The 17,194-nt window shown below is 39.5% G+C and overlaps 2 protein-coding genes across 4 annotated transcripts in view; both read right to left on the bottom strand.

Moving 5' to 3' along the window:
* plxnb1a (plexin b1a) overlaps positions 1-17,194 on the bottom strand; it is a 75,566-nt gene that overhangs the window by 26,079 nt on the left and 32,293 nt on the right. The window contains exons 6-10 of the mRNA XM_062391756.1: positions 3,280-3,408; positions 1,484-1,584; positions 1,035-1,167; positions 731-893; positions 499-607 (exon numbers count right to left, since the gene is read on the bottom strand). Of these exons, the coding sequence (XP_062247740.1) occupies positions 499-607; positions 731-893; positions 1,035-1,167; positions 1,484-1,584; positions 3,280-3,408 (635 nt within the window). The remainder of the gene's footprint in view (positions 1-498; positions 608-730; positions 894-1,034; positions 1,168-1,483; positions 1,585-3,279; positions 3,409-17,194) is intronic.
* On the bottom strand, positions 4,398-17,137 carry LOC133956588 (uncharacterized). 3 transcript variants are annotated; one of them, XM_062391755.1, is made up of 8 exons: positions 16,680-17,137; positions 14,834-15,019; positions 13,280-13,369; positions 11,995-12,084; positions 9,130-9,229; positions 6,340-6,489; positions 6,205-6,249; positions 4,398-4,853 (listed from the first exon to the last, which is right to left on the bottom strand). In XM_062391755.1, exons 2-8 carry the CDS (start codon positions 15,011-15,013, stop codon positions 4,603-4,605), a joined length of 906 nt encoding a protein of 301 aa, XP_062247739.1. In that variant the 5' UTR covers positions 15,014-15,019; positions 16,680-17,137; the 3' UTR covers positions 4,398-4,602. The 3 variants fall into 3 exon arrangements, with proteins under 3 accessions (XP_062247739.1, XP_062247737.1, XP_062247738.1); XM_062391753.1 differs by having other exon boundaries at positions 6,205-6,252; positions 16,680-17,133; XM_062391754.1 differs by lacking the exon at positions 16,680-17,137 and having other exon boundaries at positions 6,205-6,252; positions 14,834-16,647.

The raw sequence follows: 17,194 nt of genomic DNA, 5'->3' as shown, positions 1-17,194 counted from the left end.
ATTTGGTTGTTATTTACAAGTTCGTGGCAGATTGCTCATATAACAGCACATGTCCTACACATGTAAACAGTTGTATCATTGTAAAATACAGAGTTTAGCCATACAACAGCTCTTAGCAAAGACAAGAGGATCAGAAAGGCTTGCAATTGATTATCAATGTTGCATTTAAAGGTAGCCGAGGCTGATGCCTGTTGTTATCGTAAAGGGGGTCATGTGATAGGATCCTGACGAATCAGCGAAAGCTACGTTGTGTTTGAGAAGACCACAAAGTGTTTTTTTTTGTTGTCTACTTCACAGTATCCAACATCTACGTTTCTGCTTTTTCATACGAAAACGCTGCCCCAAAGTTTTCAAACTAAAACGGGGTCCAGCAGCATTCCCAAACATCAACGTTCTCTGCTCTCAAATTCTGGCGTTCTGTGGACAACAGGCTGATCCGTATTCAAACAAAAATGGGGTAGTGTGGATGTAGCCTAGAGTTGACATTTGTGTACTCACGGCCTGCGTCCCGAGAGCTCCTGAACCAAGCTGCAGTTGTAGAAGGTGAATTCTGTCTCTGCCACCGTCACATTGATGAAACGTAGTGACAGGGTCACCATCACAAACTCTGCAGTGAAACAAAGCAGTGGTCTCCATATGACAACCTCAGAAACCCTCAAATATCAAACATGTTTTGTATATAAATGTCCAAACAAAGTTGACTGATTGGGCACGATGAAGCTGTTCTTACCATCTCCGTAGCCAATGGGGGGGAGGCTGCTGGCATCGGGGGTGGAGCATGTGACACCAGTGTTGGTAAGCGATGCTTGACTTTCTGTGTCCTGGAAGAAGCAAGAGTAGGACTCTCCGTCTCCGTCTCCTAGACTGGGGAGACCAGCGACTGACACTGTAATCTGTGGGAGGGGAACAGAATGGGAAACATTCATTCTACCCCCACAACAGTGACAGAGATCAAAGCAAATTCAATATTTTTATAGAAGCACATCTTGAATGGTTAAGACAGTGAATTAGTCCCTTCTGTTCCCTTGCATTACATCAGTTTTCTCCCCGCGGCTGATGTTGTAGAGGCTGAGGTGCTGAATACTGAGGCACTGCTGCGTCTGGTTGAAACTCCACAACCACTGGCCCTGCTGGGACCCTCGCTGACACTCCCACTGCTGGCCACACCTGAAATTCCACAGAGACAATGCCAGAGTGTGTTGGTGCATGAGAGAAAACGTCTTCATGGGTCCACCCAACCCAGGACCCATATAGGTTTTGTATGCATTTTGTGCAGTCAGACAGGCCCCAGGTTGCAGCAGATCTCCCGGCTGTGTTTCTCGGTTCGTCACAGGCCCAATGAAAATGATAGACGGGTCCTGGGTCAGGTGCGGATAGAGCATTCCTGTGTCTTTTCGGTTTCGGGCAAATATTTCGACCTGTGAAGGACTACTTTGCAGTAGCTCTCCCATTACTCTTCAACAACATATGCACACTGACGCACCTTCCATCCAGGACACACCAGCCACAGTAGGGGTCTTTAGCAGACAGACAGGACTGACAGTCCAGGTGATCTCCACATTCTGCCACCGGGCGCTTCTCTACCTGAAAACAACAGATCAGTGACTGGGTCAGTATTCAGGAGCATATTTCCATCTCCATTTCCAGTTGCCATCTGAATCAAATTCATGAAATTTCTGCTGGAAAGGAAGGACTCCAAAACACCATGGATTTCTTTGTTTGCCAACCTCATAGTGTTATCGATTTACACACTTACTGAGTGAGCTGAATGACTATTGCTTCATTATAAAATCTTTGTGTTGTGCTAAATTTTCTATAGTGTTTGCTAAAGGGTTCCAATCCAGGTTCGGCCGGGATGGAGTTTGCATGTTTTCCCTGTGTTTGCCTGAGGTACTCCAGCTTCCTCCCACAGTCCAAAGACATGAAAATATGGGTTATGTTGATTGGAGACTCTGAATGGACTGTAGATGTGACTGTGAGTGTGAATGGTTGGGTGTTTCTGTAGGTTTGGCCCTGTGATACGCTGGCAACCTCTCATGGTTGTGTCCCACCTCTCGCCCAATGTCAGCTGGGATTGGCTCCAGGTCCCCCACATAACCGACAGAAGGATAAGTGACATAGAAAATGCATGGCTAGATGAATGTTTGGAAAAATATGAAAATAATGACATAACCAATCAAATCATCAATGATGAAGTACAACTACTTATATGATATCAATGGACTCTCTTATCTTGAAACTGAGTATAGGAAGTAATTTTATACGAATGATAACTCTCCCAACCTAATGCCAAGTAAGTGGTAGGTCAAATCCAACCTGCACCCTGTGTTTATTGGGGAAGAGATGTTTAATGTTGCCAGATTCAATAACAAGTTGAGGCTTTAACAACAAAGCCTCAAATAACAAAACGTTAAGAGGACACTTTGTGGACTGTTGCACTTGTCCCACAAGATAACATTGTAGCCATGGTGTGTCAGAGCGGCCTGCGGAAGATATCAACTGGAACAAATCCAAAAGGTTTTGTTAGCTCCATTCACATTCACATACCACCCACATATATAAAGATGGGGCCCAGGAGTAACTTTTTTTTTCTGAATGAAGACACAAAACCACAGCTCACATATTACATAGTGCTAGGAGCTGGATGGCAGCTCATATAATCATATTTTTTTACACACACATATCAATGGAACTCTATCCTGCAGGTCTACATTTGGATTCAAGTGTGAAGCAGTCAAGCTGTAACACAAGTCATTCAATGTAAAGAAGAACACTTTCTCAAACTCATTCATCAGCATCTATAGCTACACACACAGAGACACGCTGTAGGGAGTGTGCCAGCACTGTGCCAGCACAATAGAGGCCACTTTCCCTGATCAATACCATTGTTAGGTCTGTCCTTCCACCTCCTGCTTACTGTTGTACCAAGCACAGAGGGGTTAGCGACCTTTGACCTCTGCTGCCAGCTGGCCTCTCTGTTTTCTTTCATAGTCTTTAGCCTCTTTTTCAGCGAGAGTCAAACCGCTTGAGGAAGTGTCAGGGCCGAACGCTGAATGACAAACCATGTTCAGTCTCATGTATGGAGACATCTGGGTGAGTGGATGAATGGACTAGAAGGTTGTGACTGTGTATACATCTGCTGAGTAGTTCAAAACATAGGAAACCTGTGAAAGCTTACTTCCGAACATAAACTGCCGGGTTTCTCATGTTTATTTTTTTACAGATTATGATATTTACAACCTGTCTAAAAGTGTTTAATTGCATGCTTTGTAGACTTACATTGGTTTTGGTCATGATGTAGATGTGTGCTCCATTTGGATCCAACAGCAGGTCACTGTGAATGGGTGAGTTGGGATGAATGGTTGAGTTGGCATACACCTCCACCCTGCCATCTCGACCAAGATACACCTGGAGAGGCAACAGAAGACAATTTGAAAATGTGGTATAATGATATAAATATATATCAAAAGGATTTATACTGTATCTACAAACAGGCGTTTTTAGACAAAAGCATTCCTGACACTCCAGCATTAAAATGAAGGGGCTGAAAAAAAGAGGAAAACGAAGCAGGGGGAATATCATCATCAGCTTACAGCTCCGAAGCAAATCAAATCACACATGTGCAGGATCGCAGCAGAAGTGGCCATGAATGTGATTACCACACAGTCAAATCCAATATGAAGCACAGGAAGACACCTCTGGCCTAAGTGATTCCCAGGCCTTCCAACTCTCATGTTACCTCATGCGAATGAGATTAGCAGAGGTTTCCGTGCCTCCTTCCATGAAGCTGTCACTTGATCACTGCGAGCAGAATGGAGAACCAGTGTCCCATCAACAGGGGGCACTCACCAGTTAATTCTTGGTATATATGATGATGTATTAAAGTTGCTTTAACACACACACACACACACACACACACACATACGGGTATAGATGGTATCGAAAGACTTTTTCCTCAAACAGGCCCGGTGGTGGTAAACAGGGACTACCCTTTCCCGAGGTCCTAGAGCAATGGGAGTAAGGTCAACACACTCTAAAAAATCTGAAAAAAATTCAGCTCACTTTAGAATGTAGAAATGAGCTACAGAACTCTATACACAAGGCCCTGACTGGGTTGTGGTTTTTGCAGACATCAATCTTTTGTGGCATTTGAGGACACAACAAACCAAGTTGGGACTTTAAAGGGACAATGACGTCACCTTTTAAATAGCTCCTCATTAACATAAAACACACACCTGACAGAACACAGCATAAGGGGGACCATCATTTTATTACCATAAAATTAGGTTAAACCTTAGATATATGTTAAAATAAGAACACAATATAATATATATACAGGGATCACTTAAAAATAAGTGATCTCAATTCTGAGCTTAACCAAATAATGAAGAATAACAGAACTGGAGTTTTTTTTTATTAGCAGCCACACACGCTACAAACAAAACACACGTCCATTATGAACTTCCATTAGCTTTTCTGATGAAGTATTACATGTATCCATTTTGCAATAACACATTTTTAGAAACAAATGGCCTTTTAAAACGTTAAGGCATCAGCCAAACCACAATGCAAACAAAAACAAATGAACACAAGTCAGTGGATTTACAGCTTTTGCTGCTCTGTCTGCCTCTTTGCAGTTATTCCCCGGTTTCTGACAAAGTCCCTTATATTTTGCACTGTTCGTTGTGCTAGCACGGAGCCTTCGACCATCTTGCAGTGACTGCATTCATATTTTGTGGCTAGTCTTCCTTTGATTATGTGACTTTTGAAGTGCCGCATTACTGCAGCCACCTCAGCCTTGGACCAGATCTTCTTTTTCACTTTTCTGGAATCGTGTTCTTGATGAGTTTTGCCTGGAAGACATACAGTAAAATATGTAGAAAACATTTGTCCCACAAACAGATAACAAAATGTGATGACTACTTTGATCCTTCAAAACTTCCAACTAATTCCACTAATTGTCTCTTTGATGAAATTTCTTGATAACTTGTTACCTGTTCACGGTTCACTTGATATGATTTTCCCAACTAGATTTATCTAACTCAGTTATTCATATTCAAACAATGTTATTCATTCATTTTTTTATGTTGAGGATGATTGGTGCATATTGTATGTAGTGTACTCTGCACAAGTTTTAGGCAGATCAATCTGGGATGCTTATAGGAGTAGTACCATTAATAGTTTGAGAATTATTTAGATACTGTTAGGAGAAAAACCCCAAGTTAAAATCAATATTTGGTATGAGCATCCGTTCTCCTGTATACTTGGCAGTTAGGTTGTTCAGCATCCTTGGGAGCTTTCCACAGTTCTGCTGTGGATTTTAACTTTCTCAATGTCTCTTCTGGCTCTGCATGTAATCCCCGAGTTCACCTGGGAACGTTTGTACGTGGCTCTGCCTCATATCCTGCCCATCTGCACGCGGACATTCAACCATAAAGGGTCAACGCAAAGCAACTAATTAAATTGTGATGCCCCAAAACTATAAAATTGAACAGATTAATTTTGATATGCCTGTGTTTCTATTGAGATGGTTCTGTTCCATCGGTCAATCTAATACTGGACTCCCTTCAGCACAAAGATCCAAGATCACAGATCTATGGGATCTACATTAACTGATGAGTCATCACCATGGGACAAAAAACTGTGACCATTGAAACTGAATTTCCTCATCCTTCCATTTGTGTGCATCCATCTGGCAGCTTTACGCATGAGTATCACCGATGTATTTATTTATTTAGAGCAAACGGACTGAATACTTCACAAATCCGTTGAATCCTTACCTCCACCCTGAGGTGTTATTTGTTAATAGAAGTTTGAAAGTGCACTCTGTGCGACTGATGGCTAAGTCTCGATTTTACACACACACACGCGTCCTTCATTATACATGCAGTCCTTCATTATACATGCAGTGTTGGAAGATAATCTTAAAAACTATTAAAGACTCGGCTCTGTTACTCTGCTGTTTAATGGAATCTTGGAATTGGAGTACAATAGAGAGAAACTGGGATGCACAGATGCAGGGGTAGAGCAGAGTATGACATGCAACAGAGGTCCTCACCAAGAATCCAACTTTGCAGTTATGTAGTATGCTTCTTAACCAGCAATTGTATACTTTTGTTTTATTCGATTAAATCATATGCTGTCTTTATTTATTGCATTAGTCTTCTTTAATACCATTCCTAAATACCTTAAAACTTGCCTTACCTTCAGACGGACAAAAAGCCTCATCTACTGTGGACGTCACAGTTCCTGCTAAACACAATACAACAGAAGTCGTTTTTTCACTGGAAAAGGTACATTTTAGAAATAGAAACATAACTTTAGGGTATGGCAACTTACCAAAATCTGCAGTTTCCTGGACCTGTTTTGTGAGTGTAGAAGCTAATGCACAACCAGCATTTCCAGCCTCTGATGCTGTGACGGCTGTGTCACTGTCATCTGACTCGCCTTCACTGTCCTTGGTCTCAGTGTCACTCAATGCAATTTCCTCTGGGAAAAGGTATTAAAACTAACATGAATATATCATCATTACATGAAAAGCTAACAATTAATCAATTAACAATTTGAAATTGTATATTAGCTCACTATAGTAGAGTTAGGTAAATCCACAAGGGTAAAGGTAAGGTTAAACAGAAAAAGCCATTGTGTGCTCAAACAATATATGTTAGAACTTCCGAGGTTTTCTAAGAAAAAGTTAGTGACCAGTGAACTAAGGCACTTCCAGATGTTTTTGATTTGACGTTCAGAATGAAAAGCACGTTAAATGATGTGCATACAGGAAGATATCATCTCAAGGAATCACTTGCGCTCTGGGCACTTGACTACACATCTAAAAAGATCACTTAGGAATGGACTAATAAAGTATGTGAGTGCATCTACATGAATAAGTAGGTGAAAGATAACACATAAAAGACATTGAAGATAAATAGTCTAAGGGTTTGTATATAGGTGGATCTGGGTGATTGGACTTAATAGTCCTCATTGTTAGGATTGATCGGATGGTGTATGTGTGAGCTGTAATGAGACAGATGTTCAAGAGAATCTGTATAACAAGAATAGACCTCACCAAGGAGGTGCCCCCATATTTCATGGGAACTTCCCCTCAACCCACAGGGGAAACTTGGGGGGCAAGTGCCTACTGTCTTAGTTCGTTGTTTTTTCAGTGTTGAGTTGCTCAATGTTCTTTGGGCTGTTGTTTTTTTCTCATGGCTGCAATAAGGGCCCGAAAGAAATGTATAACGCCATTCTCCGAAGTTATAAATGAACAGCATATCGTTAGTGTCGTTAAATGTTAATGGGTTGAACAATCCAATTAAAAGATCTAAGATAATTTTGAAAATGAGAAAACTTAAGGCCCAAGTTGTCTTCATGCAGGAAACACACCTTTCCCAGGAAGAACATGAAAAGCTGAAGAAATTCGGTTTTAGAAACACCTATTACAGTAAATGTAAACAAAGCAACAAAAGAGGTGTGGCAATACTTATACAAAACTCAAATAATTTTGAGTGTCTCAAAGAAATCAAGGATTTACAGAGGGACGATATATTATGGTGAAGGGGAAATTAAAGAAAGAGGTGGTTACATTAATAAATGTACATGCTCCTCCAGAGAGTACTAAACAATTCTTTAAAATCATTATTCTCAGTCATGGCCTTAGAATCTGAAGGTATAGTGATATGTGCTGGTGATTTTCACATGATAATGGATCATAGGGTAGACACAACAAGCATAAAAAGAAAAATTCTACCTTGAGACTGACTGTAAGCATACTGAACAACAAGACAACGATTGAACAAATTAAAAATGAAATAAAGAAAAGCATTGAGGAAAACGACACAGAAGAAATCAACCCAACAATCTTATGGAACACAATGAAGGCGGTGATAAGGGGGAAATTAATAGCCATCACGTCAAGACAAAAAAAACTTAAGCAGGCAAATTATCTTAACTTAGTGGAAAGACTAAAAAATCTTGGAGGTACAATGCCAAACTACTTACACAGCCCAAATCCAACAAGAAATAAAGGATATTAAAGGGGAAATAGATAATATATGATATTAGGGAGCGAAATAGAGAGAAAAACTTAGATTTCTGAAACAAGATTATTATGAAACAGGCCCTAAAGGCACATGGCTTCTCGCAAGGAGAATTAGGAAACAACAAGGGATTAACATGGTATATAATGCTCTCACAGCACCTATAACTCCTGAAGAAATAACTAAGGCAATATCCAGGCTTAAGGCAAATAAATCACCAGGCACTGACGGTTTTCCATCGGATTGGAACTGAACTTTTAGAGAAGAACTAACCCCTCTCCTTGTTTCATCCTTTAACTGTACCCTTAAGGAAGGTAGAATGCCACCCTCATGGAATGAAGCAATCATATCTGTAATCCCCAAGGAGGGTAAAGACGCAGAATATTGTAAAAATGACTGACCCATTTCTATACTGAATGTAGATTACAAGATATACACATCCATTATAGCAGGGAGATATCAGAATTTCATGACAGAATTAATTGACGAGCACCAAACTGGATTTATTACAGGACGACAAACATTAGAGAACTATGTACCTTGGAAATGTAACTGAAAGTGTAACTGGAAGTGATAGATATATAGTCAAGATACTGTTGATTGCAACTAAGAAAACAATAACAAGAAACTGGTACAAAACTGAATCTCCTACCATAAAACAATGGTTAGGGATTGTAAGAGAAATAAACTTTATGGAGAGAATGACCTACCAACTTTGACTGAAGGAAGATGTTTCTATAACAAAGTGGAAAAAATGGGTGTTGTATGACATAAAGAAAGACATGTGAACTGTAAACTGTATAAATCTGATTTGTAGATAAACACTACAGTTTAAAAAAAAAAAAAAAGATAACTTAGATCCATTTAACTCAGTCCTTGTCAGTGAAAAAGAGGCAAAATTGACCTCTTCAAGTAATCATAATATTTTTGGAATTACAATTATTCACTTGCTGCCAAATTGATGTTGCAGTGTTTCATTTCATCATGAAATCTCTTTTACCCGTTTTTCTTTACAGTGTGGTCAGTCATACATTAGAGCAATGCACATTCATCCACCTACTACCATTTACCACATACTCCATTAAAAACTCACCTTCGCATTGAAGCCACTTGAAGGAGGATACAGGTCCCACACACTGAACGCACTTGTCCAAGGAGCCTATTGTTGCGCACACTAGGCGATGTTTCGGACACTAATAACAAAAGTGAAACATTTGTTTGTGTCTAACATTTGAAAAGCAAGATATTTCACAATCTGTTTGTATTAGTTGGTTTCCTTTAAAAAAAGAAAAAAATGTATTGGTAAATCTTTCAAGATACTTATGAGTAACAATTAACAAAATTAATAAAAAGCAGATTGAATATACTATATATTTATACGGTGCTGTAATCATGATTGACATACCCTTTAAAATAGACACAATGCACATGCATCTAAGTTGGGCAGTAGGTCAACAAAAATCCCACTAAAAAGGTGTAATCCATTTACAATGCAATTAAAAACACTAGTTTGCAGGATTTGTATTGCTCTGAATAGGTTTAAATACCTTAGAGATGGTCATTGAGACAATGTTTTATTAAATTAAGGACTCAATATGCTATTGCATGAGATACAAGTTTTGATTAATCCATTACTTTTTTGAGCACGGGATAAGTTAATGTATGTACAGAGCGACAGAACAGTAGAACAGACTTTCTCCATGCATATTACAATTGGAAATATCCTCAACTGTCGGATCAATAGCTCCTTGGAGAAACGTTCTTAAAACACAAACAGTCCTTCCCAATTGTAGAAAAGGTAGAAAATGAGCTACAACCTAATTTCCATTAAAACAAAGAGTGCACAGGAACCATCTACAAAGTAAAAAAGAGATACTATACTTGGAGGGTATTCTTCACTCATATACACCTTTGGCAAAATCACTTCACACATCAGTGGTCACGTATTGATTGTACTACAACACTAAGTTTGGACAAATTTGCTATCATTAAGAGGTGAACTCAATCCAATATACAGTATATATGATTGAGTTCAGGTATAAGCCCTGACCTGCAGAATAACCCTGTGCTCTACATACAACAACTGTTTGACTGGAAATGTGAGTTCCTTTGTTCCTAGTAAATGTTGCAGTATTCTGATACTTGAATTGTTGGTTAGAATGATTACACTGAATTAGCTCTTAATAGTTACATGGTAGCCATAAACATTAGCTTCCTATGTTTTAAGTTTAACGTGTAGTGATAACGCATTACATATTTTCTGTTTAAATAAAACAGCCTCAACTGCCTTGACCAGCTACCACCTGTCTGTATCAGCCATATAACCTGCCGCTGCTCTGCACAAAGACTGGAATAAACCACAACTTAAGTGGATTGGATTCTTCTGGTGTTTCTGGTCAGGCAGAACACCAGAAACACCAGAAGAATCCAATCCAATACATTTTTTTACTCATAATATTTATTAGTATATGTTTAAATACTTTTAATGTAAAGTGAATGGAAAATTTTTGATTATAATTGTAGTACAGAATCTCCTTACAGTGTTACTTTGTAGACAGCCCATTTGAGACACCAATATATTTGTTCAGTAGTCTGAATAGCCGTATCTTACTACCGTTGGCAAAAAGGTAAATTTGTATTTAACGTTTCCCTCATGATAAGATGTTGGCAGACTTTGAATGTTAAAGAAAGGCCACTATCAACCCCACCCTTGATTGAGATGCTTGCAGTCATCTCAATCAAGTCTCTTTCGGTCGTCATCAGTAGCAGATAATGAATAGAAGAAAAGTTAAATAAAAAATAATATAGTGAGAATGCACCAGTCAAAAGGGATATTTGAGGTCTGGATGAAAAGAACAAGTATTGCTAAAAAAAATAAGAAAAAAGGAACCTCTCTAGATAGTTCAACATCTTCATACCTGTAACATTATGTAACAGTCATCATGACTGTGGTCCCAAGTATTTTGTGGGGAGAAAAATGCACTTTGGAAGTATTTGTAGTCACCTGAAGTGTCTGATTACGGCATCCTGCAAGCTGTTAGAACTATACTAATCACAGTTAATTTTGACGGATGAATTTGATTTTTGGTTCCTTCTTTATATTCTGACAACCCATTTTGGTCTCACACTACCTGTGATTGGTGGCTGTGAGCTTTTTGCTGTCTGACTCCAGGCCTCTAACATGCCTAGATTTGTTTTGATTGATTTTAAATATGATCTTGTCTTGCAATTTCATGCATTACTGGTGACCGGGTCCACATCTGTGACATACAACATGAATACGAAACCTTACCACTCCCATTAAACTAACATAAAGATCAAATGCAGGTTGTACAAGTACTCTTAAATACCATAGTAATGCCACTAACAACCCCATCTACGGGAGGGACCCCAAACAACGTATGGTCCACCCAAGTCATATTGGTGTCAGAGCTTAATACACACACACTCAAATGTTATTCTGCCTTAGATTCTGAAAGACATCCTCTGAGATTGTCCTTAAATACCATTGTCCTAATACACCATAATACACTCAGGTGACAGCACACACGCACACTAACCCTACACCTTTTACATATGCAGCTCACGCAAGAGATCGGGTCCACATCTGTGACATACAACATGAATACGAAAACTTACCACTCCCATTAAACTAACATAAAGATCAAATGCAGGTTGTACAAGTACTCTTAAATACCAAAGTAATGCCACTAACAACCCCATCTACGGGAGGGACCCCAAATAACGTATGGTCCACCCAAGTCATATTGGTGTCAGAGCTTAATACACACACACTCAAATGTTATTCTGCCTTCGATTCTGAAAGACGTCCTCTGAGATTGTCCTTAAATACCATTGTCCTTGTACACCATAATACACTCAGGTGACAGCACACACACACACTAACCCTAACCCTACATTTTGCCACAATTCATGTCATCAAGCACACTTCACTTACCTGTCCAATCCTTGTGAGTGGATCAAGCACTGGACTTGACTGGTTCAGGTTGCTTGCAGTCATCTCAATCTGGCCTCTTTCGGTCGTCATCTGTAGCAGATAATGAATGGAAGAAAAGTTGAATAAAAAGTAATGTAATGTGAATGCAGTAGTCAAAAGGGATATTTGAGGTCAGGATGAAAAAGAACACATACAGCTTACAAAAAGCACAAGTGGAACCCCCCTGATAGTTTTACATCTTCATACCTCTAACATTATGTGACAGTCATCATGACTGTGGTTCCAAGTATTTTGTGGGGAGAAAAATGTCCTTTGGAAGTATTTGTAGTCACCTGAAGTGTCTGATTACGGCAGCCTGCAAGCTGTTAGAACTATACTAATCACAGTTAATTTTGACGGATGAATTTGATTTTTGATTCCTTCTTTATATTCTGACAACCCATTTTGGTCTCACGCTACCTGTGATTGGTGGCTGTGAGCTTTTTGCTGTCTGACTCCAGGCCTCTAACATGCCTAGATTTGTTTTGATTGATTTTAAATATGATCTTGTCTTGCATTTCATGCATTATTGGTGACCGGGTCCACATCTGTGACATACATCATGAATACGAAAACTTACCACTCCCATTAAACTAACATAAAGATCAAATGCAGGTTGTACAAGTACTCTTAAATACCATAGTAATGCCACTAACAACCCCATCTACGGGAGGGACCCCAAATAACGTATGGTCCACCCAAGTCATATTGGTGTCAGAGCTTAATACACACACACTCAAATGTTATTCTGCCTTCGATTCTGAAAGACGTCCTCTGAGATTGTCCTTAAATACCATTGTCCTTATACACCATAATACACTCAGGTGACAGCACACACACACACTAACCCTACACTTTTTACATATGCAGCTCACGCAAGAGATCGGGTCCACATCTGTGACATACAACATGAATACGAAAACTTACCACTCCCATTAAACTAACATAAAGATCAAATGCAGGTTGCACAAGTACTCTTAAATACCAAAGTAATGCCACTAACAACCCCATCTACGGGAGGGACCCCAAATAACGTATGGTCCACCCAAGTCATATTGGTGTCAGAGCTTAATACACACACACTCAAATGTTATTCTGCCTTCGATTCTGAAAGACGTCCTCTGAGATTGTCCTTAAATACCATTGTCCTTGTACACCATAATACACTCAGGTGACAGCACACACACACACTAACCCTAACCCTACATTTTGCCACAATTCATGTCATCAAGCACACTTCACTTACCTGTCCAATCCTTGTGATTGGATCAAGCACTGGACTTGACTGGTTCAGGTTGCTTGCAGTCATCTCAATCTGGCCTCTTTCGGTCGTCATCTGTAGCAGATAATGAATGGAAGAAAAGTTGAATAAAAAGTAATGTAATGTGAATGCAGTAGTCAAAAGGGATATTTGAGGTCAGGATGAAAAAGACCACATACAACTTACAAAAAGCAAAAGTGGAACCTCTCTAGATCGTTTTACATCTTCATACCTCTAACATTATGTGACAGTCATCATGACTGTGGTTCCAAGTATTTTGTGGGGAGAAAAATGTCCTTTGGAAGTATTTGTAGTCACCTGAAGTGTCTGATTACGGCAGCCTGCAAGCTGTTAGAACTATACTAATCACAGTTAATTGTGACGGATGAATTTGATTTTTGATTCCTTCTTTATATTCTGACAACCCATTTTGGTCTCACGCTACCTGTGATTGGTGGCTGTGAGCTTTTTGCTGTCTGACTCCAGGCCTCTAACATGCCTAGATTTGTTTTGATTGATTTTAAATATGATCTTGTCTTGCATTTCATGCATTATTGGTGACCAGGTCCACATCTGTGACATACATCATGAATACGAAAACTTACCACTCCCATTAAACTAACATAAAGATCAAATGCAGGTTGTACAAGTACTCTTAAATACCATAGTAATGCCACTATCAACCCCATCTACGGGAGGGACCCCAAATAACGTATGGTCCACCCAAGTCATATTGGTGTCAGAGCTTAATACACACACACTCAAATGTTATTCTGCCTTAGATTCTGAAAGACGTCCTCTGAGATTGTCCTTAAATACCATTGTCCTTATACACCATAATACACTCAGGTGACAGCACACACACACACTAACCCTAACCCTACACTTTTTACATATGCAGCTCACGCAAGAGACTGTCAGATGCGATCTCATTACTGCAAATGTCAAATTGTATCAGCTGAGAGGAGGAGCACCGTCAGAGCATGCAGCAGAAGGACTCATCACTAATGTTAAAAATAACGAAACTGCGTGTATTTGAACTTATCAAATATCAACAAAAGAGTGCAAAATAACATACAGGCCATCAGAAAAAAGTAAGAAGCAGTTAAAGTACATATTATGCATCAACATCATGAACACACCCACTAGCACTCTGTGAATCCTGCAGACTATTACCTGTTGTATTCACATATCAGACATTACCCAGATTTTGTATTAGGGAGCTGGCACGTTAAAGACCTGTTAATTCCGGTGTGACTGAATCTGACATTTGCGGTCACACTTACAGTTCCACCAATTGATGTCCAAACAAAGTCCAGAGTGCACTTCATGTGTGAAAGTGGCTTAAGTGTAGCTGAAGCAGTAAGAGATGGTCAGGAAAATAACACTAATGAAGAGTGTGATGAGAGCAAGAAGAGGACAGTCTGTTGGTGTGCCTCCTTAAGTTTACGCACACAATCAATCAATATGCAAACACATACCATCCAAAAGTAGCTTCAAACTGTTTACACAAACCATGAACTTGAAATTGTTACATACCTTAATAAAGCATTCAAGACGACCAGCTGATGTCCCTGCAGGCATCTTTTTTTGGGCCTTATGTGTTGACCTCTTTTGAGTTCTTGTAGAAAGCTTTGATGTGGATGGTACCTCACCATGTTGGACATCTGATGACATCCCTCCAGATTTCTGGAGATTAATGCGCCTTCGCCTCTGCATGATTCACTGGCCAGTGTCAAAAGCCAGAGTAACATAATAAAAAGAAGATTGTTGTTATGATTATTATGTACTAGAAGTCTAGTAATGTACATGTGGCATCTGAGCAGAAGCCATATTCTGAGCTGATAAATCAACATTCAAGTTTAAATTTAATACAAAAGGACTTAATGCTTTACCGAAATTAATTTCTTTACATATGCCCATTAAAAGGTAGAAACCCATTTCTACAATAGAAATAGGCTGCACATGAACTAAATATAAACAGGAGGATGATGTCTGTTCTAGTGTAGAGCTGTGTTGGACCACAGACTGACCTCTCTACCATTTAATGTAACATAATCTCAGTGTACAGAGATTTTATAACTACATCAGCTGCATTGAACCTCTGTGGGATTGATGTCCCATCATTATCACCCAGAAGGAACAAACACACAAATCAATACAGTCTTTCATCTGCTTAAATGATCATCCTCAGTCTCTATATCTCCTCCTCACTCACTTACCTTGTCCTGCTTCTTCAAACAAGAACTTAACCTACATATATAACTTTACATTAACGTTCAATTATATTTACAGCAGCATCAGCATGACTTGACTATTGTGCGATAGCACACTCCTGGGTTCAGATTTCTGATCCAAGGTCCTTTATGACATTTACAAGGACAGTGGTTTAGGATGTTATCACATCAGTGCTTCTGACATGTGATTAGTTTTTCATCATTTTGTATTAATTCAAATAACAACCTGAAATAATAAACTGCTCAACCTGTTTTCTACCAGATGCAAAATGTTAATTTAGAAAGACTATGTTAGACAACGTGAGTGCTGTGAGTCTCTATCATACACAGAACCCAGTCTCAGGGAAAAATATGAAATAGAAATAAAACCTGCTGACATTTCATCCTTGCTTTTAGCTATGGAATAGTTAAATAATCGACATGAACATTAAACAGCATTTTTAAATGGCACACACTGCACCAGTTACTATACCACAGCTTTGTTTCTCCTCACTATTGTACTTTACACCTTCATAATAACGATAACAGCCAAAAACCTCTGTGGAAACACGGTTAGCTTACTTTTTTAATCACATAAGATTTGGTTATTTTGTTTTTAGCTGTTTTCAGCACACAAACACCACTCTAACTGCTCAAATGTTCTGTCCTCATCCCCACCACCTGTGCTCATTACTATCATGTGTGTGAAGCATGCACCTCAACGAGGGGGCATGGCCACTCCCGACACGCAGCTTCCACTGGCATGAAAAGCAACTGTGGCTTAAAATGAACAAGAATCAAACATCCTCACCTTCTCTTGTCCACAAGACAGCTGGTTACACAACACAGCACGAGGCACATTCCTCCAAAACAAAAGACTGATCCTCTCCTGCCTACTATGAAGCTGCTGCAGCTGAGAGCTGGTAGCTGTTAGCTCTACTACTAGTGCAGGCTTGTGCAGGTAACACAGGCCTCAACAGCATGCGTGAGCACTGCTGTAAAAACAACCTAATGCCAATATCCATTTAGTTTAGCCTTACTTTATTTCCATTAAAATATGCATCAATAAAAAAAAACTTAGACTAACTAATAACTAATAAGTTATTGTTATGGTGTAAAAATCCTTCCTCATGCAATTATCTACTTTATTTACAAGTTTTAATGCTTACCTGTATGTTTTAAATCCTCTACTGCTTCCATTAGGTCGCCAGCTGCTTCAAATGGGCTTTAAAGATTAAATGCCGTCAGTCGGGGCGGTCCTTGGAGCGAACTGCCTGTAGACGCCACCCACTTTTCAAACCAACCAATCAGTGAAAAGGGCGGCAAAATCGAACCGTGTGTGTCAGAAATGTGTATGAGAGTGCAGTATAAGCACCACAGATAGGTTGCGCTGTGCTATACACTGGGATACACCGAAAAACAGGTTTATGGTAAAAAAGGACTATGAACGAAAATGAGAGAGGATGTTCCTCAGACACTCACGAATGCAAATAAATTGTTTGAAATTCGGGGACCTTGGCATAGTCCTCAAATTACCCTAAGGTCCGCGGATTGCTGGTGTGTAAACGGGTAAATTGTCCCTGAATACCATGTCTACCAACACACACACACACACACACACACACACACACACACACACACACACACACACACACACACACACACACACACACACACACACACA

This window comes from Platichthys flesus, chromosome 7 (assembly GCF_949316205.1).
Source record: "Platichthys flesus chromosome 7, fPlaFle2.1, whole genome shotgun sequence".
Lineage (NCBI taxonomy): Eukaryota > Metazoa > Chordata > Actinopteri > Pleuronectiformes > Pleuronectidae > Platichthys > Platichthys flesus.
This window is presented reverse-complemented; position numbering and strand designations above follow the sequence as displayed.

Bases quoted from the DNA above. Each gene is read 5' to 3' on its own strand.
- LOC133956588 (XM_062391753.1), bottom strand. From the start codon at position 15,013: ATGCAGAGGCGAAGGCGCATTAATCTCCAGAAATCTGGAGGGATGTCA. The intron at 9,230-11,994 runs GTAAGTGAAGTG...TTTTGTTATTAG, and splicing joins CACTCACAAGGATTGGACAG to TGTCCGAAACATCGCCTAGT. The intron at 6,253-6,339 runs GTAAGTTGCCAT...TATTGTGTTTAG, and splicing joins CCAGGAAACTGCAGATTTTG to CAGGAACTGTGACGTCCACA.